An 11,624-nucleotide genomic window follows, 5' to 3' on the forward strand; every position below is an offset into this window, starting at 1 on the left:
CTGTCGGTAACTCAGGTAGGAAAGTCCTTGCTTGGCATTCACAAAACCATAGATCAGATCTCAAGGCGTGATCTAGACTTGTTGAGGCGTGCCTACTTAAGGCTTCAAACTAGCCACCTAGTGACACCTTGAGCACCAGACACAGGTGATTTGAAAGCTGAACAATCACTGAACAGTCAAAGGCATAAGCTGGCATAGAGAGCCAGATTAGGACACTTGGCTGTCTCTAAGGTAGACATATTTTGCCAAAATGCTTAATCAGGTAACATCCAAGGAACCAGGTGGGAAGCAACAGGGAGGTCTGCACTCCATTCCTTTGATTAGCTAAACACAAGAAGAACCACCTTTGTTCTCAACACAATGTGTCTGGGTGTCTAGAGGAAGATTTTAAGCTGATTCGATGGGATTTAGTTTTGGGGACTTCTTCAGCTTTGGGAAGGAAACAACATGGCAGGATGGTGCCATCCTTTTTTGTTGTCCTTACCTTTTGGTGGGGGTTTTGTTGTTGTTGATTTTGGAGACTGGGTTTCCTTGTATAACAGCACTGTGTGTCCTGCAGCCACTCTGTAGACTGAGTTGGCCTCAAACTCACAGAAATCAGCCTGCCTCTGCCTTAAACACTTGCTGCATCATGCCCGGCTGGGATATTGCCTTCCTAACTCCAATGCAGCATCCAGGTCTCTCTAACTCAACACTCATTGGTCATCTACTGTGTTATTCTAAGTTGCACGCCTTGGACCTTCCTAGGTTCAGGCAAGTAGGACTATTTGTTTTATTTCTCTGATGTTGATTCAGCTTTGGGAAATGTAATTCAATGAGATAATCGTCCATTTCCTGTAGATTGTAATATGGAAGTGTATAGGCTTTGGACGTAAGATCTAATGATACCTTGTGTTTCATCTGTGTCTGTTGTCCTGCCTCCCTTTTCATTTCTGATTTGTTTGATTTGGACTTTCTTCCTTTTTGTTACTTTGGCTAACAGTTTGTCTATCTCGTTGATTTTCTCAAATTAACAAGCCCTGGGTTTTGTTGATTTTTTGCCTTTTTTTTTTTAAGTTTTTGTTTTGTTTTAATATTATACAGTGTTCTGACCACAAGTGTGCCTGCCCACCACAAGAAGGCACCAGATCTCTTTACAGGTGGTTGTAAGCCATCATGTGGTTGCTGGAAATTGAACTCAGGACCTTTGGAATGGAAGACAGTGCTCATAATCTCTCAGGCATCTCTCCAGCCCCAAATTCTTTTTTTCTTCTTTCTTTCTCTTTTTCTTCTCTCTCTCTCTCTATCTCTCTCTCTCTCTCTCTCTCTCTCTCTCTCTCTCTCTCTCTCTGTCTCTGTCTCTCTCTCTCTCTCTGTCTCTCTCTCTCTCTCTCTGTCTCTCTCTGTCTCTCTGTCTCTCTCTCTCTCACTTCTGTCTTTCTCTGTCTCTCTGTCTCTCTCTGTCTCTCTCTGTCTCTCTCTGTCTCTCTCTCTCTCTCTCTCTCTCTCTCTCTCTCTCTCTCTCTCTCTCCTCCACCCCCATGTTTTAAGACAGGTTTTCTCTGTGTAGCCTTGGCTGTTCTGGACTTGTTTTGTAGACCAGGTTGGCCTCCAACTCACAAGATCTGCCTGCTTCTGCCTCCTGAATGCTTGCATTAAAGGCAATGTGCCACCACACCTGGCTTCTTTGTTTCTAATTAATGATTTCAACCTTGAGTTTGAGGACTTCCATTTGTCTACTCCTCTTGGGTGTTTCTGCTTCTTTTTCTTTTTCCCCCTAGGGCTTCCAGATGTGTTGTTAAGTCTCCTATATGAGATGTTTCTAATCTCTTTATGAAGGTGCTTACTGCTGTGAACTTTCATCTTTGCACTGCTTTCAGTGTGTCCCACAAATTTGGGTATGTAGCATCCTCATTTTTAGGAGAGCAGCTAATTTTTTAATTTTGATTTAATTATTTTATCCCACCACCTAAACTAAGGTGTTTATCAGCTGGAAGACTTGTCTGGTAGTATTTTGGGAGTCACTTGAGTACAGTCTCATATCATCTAGATAAGGATACTTTGACTTCTTCCTTTCCACTTTGGAATCCCTGCTCTCCTTTAGTTGTCTTACTGCTCTAGCTAGAACTTCCAGCACTAAACTGAAGTGATATAGAGAGAGTGGGCAGACTTTTTTTGTCCCTGATTATAGGAAAAGAGCTTTCAGTTTCTGTCCATTTAAGTTGATGTAGGCTGTTGACTTAGTGTACAGAGCCATTATTATATTTAGGAATGGGCCTTGTATTCCTGATCTCTACAAGACTTTTATCATGAAAGAGTGTTGGATTTTGTCAAAGGCTCTTTCTGTATCTGATGAGATGATCATCTGATTGTTTTTCTTTCAGAGTGTTTCTGTTTTGGATTACATTGATGGATGATGAGGATTTTGAGGATTATATTTAGGTTCTGGAGTTGGGTTTTTTTTATTGACTATGGTGTACTTTTTATTATGTATGCAATGTTTGGCTTGCATATGTGCCTGCCCACCAGAGGAGGGAAGCAGATCTCATTAGAGATGGTTGTGAGGCATCATATGGATACTGGGATTGAACTCAGAACTTCTTGAAGGGCAGCCAGTGCTCTTAACCTCACGGCCATGTCTAAAGCCCTGATTGCCTATTTTTGCATCAATGTTCATGAGAGAACTCTGTCTGGAATTCTCTGTATTTGCTTATCTTTGTGTGCCTTATATATTATGGTGTCTTTACTTCATGGACTGAATAATGCATCGTTTCTTATGTTTCCAATTTGGAACGATTGAGGCATTTTTTGTTTTGTTTTGATAACTTTTCAAGTTAGGTTTATATCTCTGTGTGTTGTTTGGGTGTGACTATGAAGAGAGGGATCCACACAGGCCAGAAGAGGTGGACCTGTCACCTGGACCTGAAGTTCCAGTTGAGAGCCACAGGATGTGAGTGCTGAAAACTGACTTTGGTCCTTTGAAATAGCAACAGGAGCTCTTCTCCTCTGAGCCATCTCTCTCAATCTAGGAGTTGGGTTGTCCTTTTGATTTAAGACAATGCTTTGCTCTGTACTCTAGGTTGGCCTAGATGTCCACATGGGCTGACCATGCTGGGGAACTTTATGCACCTATCACATTTTGGAACCTTCACATTATTATCAAGAGTCTTTCCTTTTGACATGTATCCAGAGAGAATTTGTTGAAAAGTCCTTAAACTTAGATACTTTATGGAATTCAGACAACACCAAGAACAGTGAGACAAAGAACCCATGTCTATGTGTTCTAGACATAGAGCACCAAAGAAAACTGTGCAATGATAAATAGTTTTATTGATATCTTATTACACAGAATGGGTGGCATGAAATGGCTATGCCTGGGAAATATTTTTAAAAAGAAATGGATACAGAAGGTCCAATGAGAGACTTAACAGACAATTATTTTGTAGAGTAAGAGTTTGATGCTGCACAGGGGCTTGTGTATTACTCCACATATTTCTGTACTCTCCGGCTACTTCATGGAACTTGGAGTCCAAATGAATATGTCCCTGGAGACATGTATCATGCTGGTTGCACAGGCTGGTTCTTGGTGTTGATCTTACTGAGACAAAAAGATCAAATGTTCAAGGCCAGGCTAGAGTCCATGAGACTTTCAACACACCAGAAAGAAGGGTTTAAGAATGAAAGGAGAATCAACAGTGACAACACTGTGCTCTTTGCCCTGTGCTGTACCATCTTTCCCTTCGGCCACCAGTCAGGGGTCCATGCTGCCCTGGGGCCTGACAGTGTGGATGTTGATTGTCTGTGAGCAGGAGAATTCTCCTTCAGCTGAGGTGTGTCTATGTTGACTGCAGCAGTTGATACTTTTTGTGCATATAATGGAAGAGGTACACAAGAGGGTTGTAACTACTGTGCAGGCAAAGAACAAGGATGGAACGAGTGTCACAAAACAAGATTTAACCTCTAAATGACACTTTGATCTGGACCTGGGCCTCACTCATTAGCTCCCAGGCTTTCTCAGGGAGTCATCTGACCCTCCTGACCCTGACCCTGGCTGTGAGGGTAAGAACTGAAAAAGACCCCAGAGGGAGCTCATACAGGCTTGCAGGTGCAGGATAAAGCCACTGCAGATCCAGGCAGGACAGAAGCCACTTATCAATGCATAACTGTCTCACTGACACCAAAACAGCCCTGTTCCCACACTCCCAGTTTCCTCCAGGTCCACTTCAGACTCCAAATTCCAGCTAACCACACATCATCTGGTTTCCAACACTCTGAACACAGTTAGAAGCCACAGGATCTGGCCACATGGCATGAGAGATGCAGGCAGCCCAAGCGTTCCTTTTCTTCAACTCCAGATGTCAGGTGTTCCTCCTACCCCCAGCAGTAACGTAGTCTGGATCCCGGTTGATAGAGGTAGCGCTGTCCAGATCTAGGGCAGATCTCTGTAGCAAAGGAGATGCACTTGGGCTGCCTTATGGCCCTGAGTGTGTCTACCAGCTCAGGACAGTGCTGGGTAAATCTCTCCACAAAGACAAAACCCAAAGCACCATAGCACTCCGTGGGGGCAGGGTACTGTTCCACACTCATCTTGCTCCAGTGGGCTGTGTGCTGCAACAGGTCACCCAGGATGGGCCTGGAGAATTCATTCCCATAGAGACTGAGCTGGGTCAGCTGGCAGCACTTGCTGAGGGCAGGGATGAGGACAGTGAGCTGAGAGTCCTTCATCTTACAACCGTTCAAGTCCAGGGTCTGCAGAGTGTCTGCCACGTTGTCTAGGAGAACTCGGAGAGCCATCCCATCCAAAGCCCTTAAGACCACACCTCTCATGTGCAGATGTTTTAGCTGAAAGAGCTTCAGGCAGCAAGAGAAGGAATTCAAGTCTGACCGGGAAATCTGTTGGTGAGTGATGCGCAGGGTCTGCAAAGGCATCTTCAGGCACCTAGGGATACACCAGGGGATTAGGTGAGGCAATGGGTGTAGGGGAGTGTAGAGTAGGGTAGACACAGAGGACGAAGGGCACAGGTGACCCTAGCTCAGTTGGACACACACACACCAAGGACCTTCTTTAAGAATCTCCCAGTTGGAATCTGCTCACCCACTGCGGTCAAACTCACAGTTCATCTCCTGAGCCCAAACACAGCTCAGCCCAGAAGCCCAGGAAGCAGCCAGGAAGGAGCATTTCCAACCCATGAATGTCCTGAGCGGATCTAGGGACATTTCCTGTGGCCTCCATGACTCTGGGTGCCATCCTGGCCTCTGCACACTCACTCTGCTCTTACTGAACACCCACACTGTCCACACTGGCCATGAACTCAGTTCTCATTGGACTTAAATCATTTCACTCATAGAAAACTCAGGGCACAGCGAGCCTGTGCTCAGAAATCTGACCACAAAGCTCCACTCCACACTGTGCAGTGAGTCCCAGGACTCCTGACTGCACTCTCCCCTTCCTGTTCCTTTTCCCTTAGATTGCTGGGGCTGGTACCAAGAGGAATCCAGACCCTTCCTTACGAGGCCTGACCTACTTACTCTTCAGCACACTTCAGTCCTCCCCTTCATGGGTGCTCATTGGAGAACTTGACTCAGGGGACAGGGAAACAAGTCCTGAACAAGTCCAGAATCTAATGGAAAGAGCTACAGGTGTGTTCCCACGGACTAGCAGGCATCATGAACCACTAATCCTTCCCATCAGAGAGAAAGGTCTGCCCTGGTAGCCTGCCCATCTCCCCATCCTCACTTACCTAAGGGCCTGACTCATGCGGTCTCTGAGAAAGTGGACTCCAGTCATGGAGAGATGCTGGAGACGCTTGAGCCTGGAGAACTGAGAAAGGAGCTTGTGGACACACTTCTCTTCTCCGTCAGTTGTGCTGCGGCCAATCTGGAAGACGTTCTGGGAGATGGGAGCCAGGCAGAATCTGCGAAGATTTCTCATCTGGCCTAAGCAGGGAGCAAACTGTGCCAGCATGGACACATCCCACTCTGTGTTCAGTTCCAAGTCTACAATGTACTCTGGAGGAAACAGGTTCAAGACCTGTCTGACAACATGGACAGGCTGAGCCCAGATCTGCATCTTCTCACAGCAGAGCTGGAGGGAGCCCTGTCGCTGCTGGGCCCACTGCAAGAAGCATGCTTGTTCTTCCTGCAGGCCGGGCCTGAGGCAAAGGTCAGCTACCACCTGGAGAGGCCAGCATCTCCGCCTTGGCCTCAGGGCATATCTGGGAAGGACCTTCTTATCTTGCAGCATCTCATCCACAGGCTCATCTGAGCAGCCACCATCCTCTGCTGCAGCCCAGATGCTCCACGATCCATGGCGTTCCTTCCTCAGGTCTAGAACCTGGAGCTTTCCCCTCCTGTGGGTAAATCATGGCAAGTGTCAGCTACAAGGCAAGACCCCACACTGAGCCAGCCTTTTCACACAGCTCTAACCTCAGCTTTCCCCATGCCAAGGGCTGCTTCTTTTCCAGCCAACACAGGGTAACTAGTGGGTCCACATGCCTGCTACGGATACTTTCCTAGGGATGCATGTGTAGACCTCACTACTTCCTTCCACTAAGGCACTCTCTATTTCCCTTAGTCCCGTTATGAGTGGTTGTGGGATGCCACAGTAGGCTTCTTCCCCTCTATTCTCAGCTCCAGCCCATAACCCACTGTCCTTCCAACAAGCAGAGAACAGCTGCCAAGGCCCCCGCATGCCTGCCTGAGCATCACCAGAAGCCTCCCACCCACTCATTGAGAAGCCATTCTCCCTACCCCACCATCTCTCCCATGGGCTTCTTTCTACACTTCTTGCTTCTTGCTTACCTGGGGTGACTCTTTCTTGTCAGCCACATATCTATTCCTGCTAGCACAGCCTGGAAGGTTTCCAAGTCAGGAGTCTCCATCCATGCTCCCACAGGGAGTCGGGGAAAAGGCCAGGTGGCCACCATGGCCCTCACCAGGCGAGGCTGTCTGCCAGTCAAGGCCTCCTTGAACAGAGCTGGGAGCAGCTCCACAGGCAGTATCTCCAGACAGGAGATGGCCAAGGCCTCATCTCTCTGCAGAGCCTGCCTGGCCAGCTTCAGGAGTGTGGGTGGGGTCTGCACACTCATCCTGCAAGGTCTTCAGTCACAAGACTCCTGGGGAAACATTCAGGCAAGAAGAGATGGTCAGGAAAAGGATTAAACTACTTCCTCACCTTCCCTGGATCACTCACGCTCACAGCTAGTGATTAATTGTCTTCTTAAACCCTTGATGTCAATGGTGGTCTCAAAGCCAAACTTTCTCCCTCACAGCATTGGGTGCCTCCTACAAGGACAACAAAGGGGCACACTGCATCCCTAACCAATGCTCTACCCAATCCCATCCTCACTGGGAAAGGGGACCCAGCACCCTGAAAGCTGAGTACCATCTTTGGGGGGCAAGCACACATAGACCATGTCACAAATCTGCAACAAAGAGACTACAGGACGTTTACACACCCAACTTACACATATTGTTTCTCAAACTGGGGAAACCTGAGGTCATCTATGAAATGGGCTTGTTCCTCCATTCTGTATCACTTAACGTTTTGTCTAAGGAACAAAAACCCTGCATTTTAAATAAAAACTATTTACTTAATTCTAGTCTTCTAGAATTAAATCTTTTAGAAACCAAAATAAATAAATAGTACAAAAAGAACAAAACATACACAATCAATGAATGTCTTATTTCTCTCTTTCATTGGGCCCCAGCTATTATAAGGAAGTGACTTACAGGTTCTGAGCTCCTATGAGCACAGTGTCTCTGGATCCCTGTAGATTCAGGCTGGAACTGCAGGCTTCAGGTCCCAAAATGGCTCCTGTGGCTCCCCTGAAGCCTTTATATACCCTGAGGCTCAGGCTGCCCCTGGGAAGGCCACACCTCCCAACCCCAGCTGCCATGTGACCAGATAATTGAGTCCCAGACTGCTAATCCCACCCTGGATTATCCCAGTCTCTAAATTGAATCAAGGCTTTCTGGGGCAATGCAAACAAACAAACAAACAACAATAAAAAAGAGGATGAAAATCATGAGTCAATTGACTTCTTTCCTCCAAATCCTTCCATTTTCTTGCTTGTCTGTTTACTGTTTAGTCTTCTATTTGCTCTTGATGTCCTTGGTTTTGGATTGTTTTCTGAGACACCGTTGTTCTGTAGCTAAAGGTAACTTCCAGTTCCAACTCACAGGGGTCCTCCTGCCTCAGCCTTCCTGCTGCTAGGATTCAGGACTGTGTGAGCCAACTCACCTGGCTGTGCTGATTCATTTGTGTTCAGCATGGTCCAGAGTGTGAGTCCTCTGGGGGTCGAGAGGTTAACCTCTTCCTGAAAAGATACAGTATTTTTCTGGTGCCAGGGAAAAAAAAGAACTGAACTTCATCCCATCCTCTACTACTTCAGCAGAGGCTCAGAAGGCTGAGGCAGGAGGATGCTTTGCATCTCTAACATTTATGGCATGGATTTCTCTGTCGGTAACTCAGGTAGGAAAGTCCTTGCTTAGCATTCACAAAACCATAGATCAGATCTCAATGCGTGATCTAGACTTGTTGAGGCATGCCTACTTAAGGCTTCAAACTAGCCACCTAGTGACACCTTGAGCACCAGACACAGGTGATTTGAAAGCTGAACAATCACTGAACAGTCAAAGGCATAAGCTGGCATAGAGAGCCAGATTAGGACACCTGCCTGTCTCTAAGGTAGACATATTTTGCCAAAATGCTTAATCAGGTAACATCCAAGGAACCAGGTGGGAAGCAACAAGGAGGTCGGAACTCCATCCCTTTGATTAGCTAAACACAAGAAGAACCACCTTTGTTCTCAACACAATGTGTCTGGGTGTCTAGAGGAAGATTTTAAGCTGATTCGATGGGATTTAGCTTTGGGGACTTCTCCAGCTTGGGGAAGGAAACAACATGGCAGGATGGTGCCATCCTTTTTTGTTGTCCTTACCTTTTGGTGGGGGTTTTGTTGTTGTTGATTTTGGAGACTGGGTTTCCTTGTATAACAGCACTGTGTGTCCTGCAGCCACTTTGTAGACTGAGTTGGCCTCAAACTCACAGAAATCAGCCTGCCTCTGCCTTAAACACTGGCTGCATCATGCCCGGCTTGGATATTGCCTTCCTAACTCCAAAGCAGCATCCAGGTCTCTCTAACTCAACACTCATTGGTCATCGACTGTTTTATTCTAAGTTGCACGCCTTGGACCTTCCTGGGTTCAGACAAGTAGTACTATTTGTTTTATTTCTCTGATGTTGATTCAACTTTGGGAAATGTAATTCAATGAGATAATCGTCCATTTCCTGTAGATTGTAATATGGAAGTGTATAGGCTTTGGAAGTAAGATCTAATGATTCCTTGTGTTTCTTCTGTGTCTGTTGTCCTGCCTCCCTTTTCATTTCTGATTTGACTTGGACTTTCTTCCTTTTTGTTACTTTGGCTAACAGTTTGTCTATCTCGTTGATTTTCTCAAATTAACAAGTTCTGGGTTTTGTTGATTCTTTGCCTTTTTAAAAAAAGTTTTTGTTTTGTTTTAATATTTATATAGTGTTCTGACCACAAGTGTGCCTGCCCACCACAAGAAGCCACCAGGTCTCTTTACAGGTGGTTTTAAGCCATCATGTGGTTGCTGGAAATTGAACTCAGGGCCTTTGGAATGGCAAACAGTGCTCATAATCTCTCAGCCATCTCTCCAGCCCCAAATTCTTTTTTTTCTCCTTCTTTCTTTCTTTTTTTCTTCTTCTTCTTCTTTTCTCTCTCTCTCTCTCTCTCTCTCTCTCTCTCTCTCTCTCTCTCTCTCTCTCTCTCTCTCTCTCTCCCCCCTCCACCTCCATGTTTTGAGACAGGTTTTCTCTGTGTAGCCTTTGCTGTTCTGGAATTGCGTTGTAGACCAGGTTGGCCTCCAACTGACAAGATCTGCCTGCTTCTGCCTCCCGAATGCTTGCATTAAAGGCATGTGCCACCACACCTGGCTTCTTTGTTTCTAATTAATGATTTCAACCTTGAGTTTGAGGACTTCCATTTGTCTACTCCTCTTGGGTGTTTCTGCTTCTTTTTCTTTTTCCCCCTAGGGCTTCCAGATGTGTTGTTAAGTCTCCTATATGAGATGTTTCTAATCTCTTTATGAAGGCGCTTACTGCTAGGAACTTTCATCTTTGCACTGCTTTCAGTGTGTCCCACAAATTTGAGTATGTGGCATCCTCATTTTTAGGAGGGCTGCTGATTTTTTACTTTTGAGTTAAATATTTTATCCCACCACCTAAACTAAGGTGTTTATCAGCTGGAAGACTTGTCTGGTAGTATTTTGGGAGTCACTTGAGTACAGTCTCATATCATCTAGATAAGGATACTTTGACTTTTTCCTTTCCACTTTGGAATCCCTGCTCTCCTTTAGTTGTCTTACTGCTCTAGCTAGAACTTCCAGCACTACATTGAAGTGATATAGAGAGAGTGGGCAGACTTTTGTTGTCCCTGATTATAGGAAAAGAGCTTTCAGTTTCTGTCCATTTAAGTTGATGTTGGCTGTTGACTTAGAGTACAGAGCCATTATTATATTTAAGAATGGGCCTTGTATTCCTGATCTCTACAAGACTTTTATCATGAAAGAGTGTTGGATTTTGTCAAAGGCTCTTTCTGCATCTGATGAGATGATCATCTGATTGTTTCTCTTTCAGAGTGTTTCTGTTTTGGATTATTGAATGATGATTAGGATTTTATTTAGGTTTGGGGTTGGTTTTATTATTATCTATGGTATATTTTTTATTATCTATGCAATATTTAGCTTGCCTAGCTAAATATTTAGCTTCCCGCCAGAGGAGGGAAGCAGATCTCATTAGAGATGGTTGTGAGCCATCATGTGGATACTGGGATGGAACTCAGAACTTCTTGAAGGGCACCCAGTGCTCTTAACCTCACAGCCATCTCTAAAGCCCTGATTGACTATTTTTGCATCAATGTTCATGAGGAAACTCTGTCTGGAATTCTCTGTGTAAGTTTATACTTGTGTGGTGTGTGTGTCATGGTGTGCTCACTACATGGTGTGAGTAGCTTATGTTTAAACTTGGAACAATTGAATTCTTTTATCTTTGATAACTTTTCAAGTTAGGTTTATATCTATGCGTGTTGTTTGGGTTTGTGAATATGAAAGTAGGGATCCACACAGGCCAGAAGAGGTGGACCTGTCACCTGGACCTTGAGTTCCAGTTGAGAGCCACAGTATGTGAGTGCTTAAACTGACTTTGGTCCTTTGAAATAGCAATAGGAGCTCTTCACCTCTGAGCTACCTCTCTCTCTCTCTCTATCTAGGGGTAGTTTGTGCTTTTGATTTAAGACAATATTTTTCTCGGTACTCTAAGCTGGCCTAGATGTCCACATGAGGCCCATCCCGCCTGAGAAGTTTATGTACCTAGCCAGATTTGGGAACCTTCACATTACTGTCCAGAGAGAATTTGTTGAAGAGCCCTTAAACTTAGATGCTTTATGGAATTCAGAAAACACCAAGAACAGTGAAACAAAGAGTCCATGTCTATGTGTTCAAGACATAGAGCACCAAAGAAAACTGTGTAATGATAAATCGTTTTATTGATTTCACACCACACAGAAGAGGGGGCATAGACTGGCTAGGCCTGGAAAATATTTGTAAAAAGAAATGGATAC

The 11,624-nt window shown here is 45.2% G+C and overlaps 1 protein-coding gene across 1 annotated transcript; it reads right to left on the reverse strand.

Moving 5' to 3' along the window:
* Positions 1–4,337: 4,337 nt before the first annotated feature.
* Positions 4,338–7,067, reverse strand: LOC311606429 (PRAME family member 8-like; the record flags this gene model as incomplete). Its single annotated transcript, XM_084797742.1, has 3 exons — positions 4,338–4,918; positions 5,721–6,326; positions 6,781–7,067. The coding sequence occupies 3 exons, from the start codon at positions 7,065–7,067 to the stop codon at positions 4,351–4,353; spliced, it is 1,461 nt and encodes a 486-aa protein (XP_084653868.1). The 3' UTR covers positions 4,338–4,350.
* Between the last annotated feature and the right edge of the window lie 4,557 nt (positions 7,068–11,624).

The sequence above is a fragment of the Acomys minous genome, assembly GCF_964271855.1.
Source record: "Acomys minous genome assembly, chromosome: 10".
Lineage (NCBI taxonomy): Eukaryota > Metazoa > Chordata > Mammalia > Rodentia > Muridae > Acomys > Acomys minous.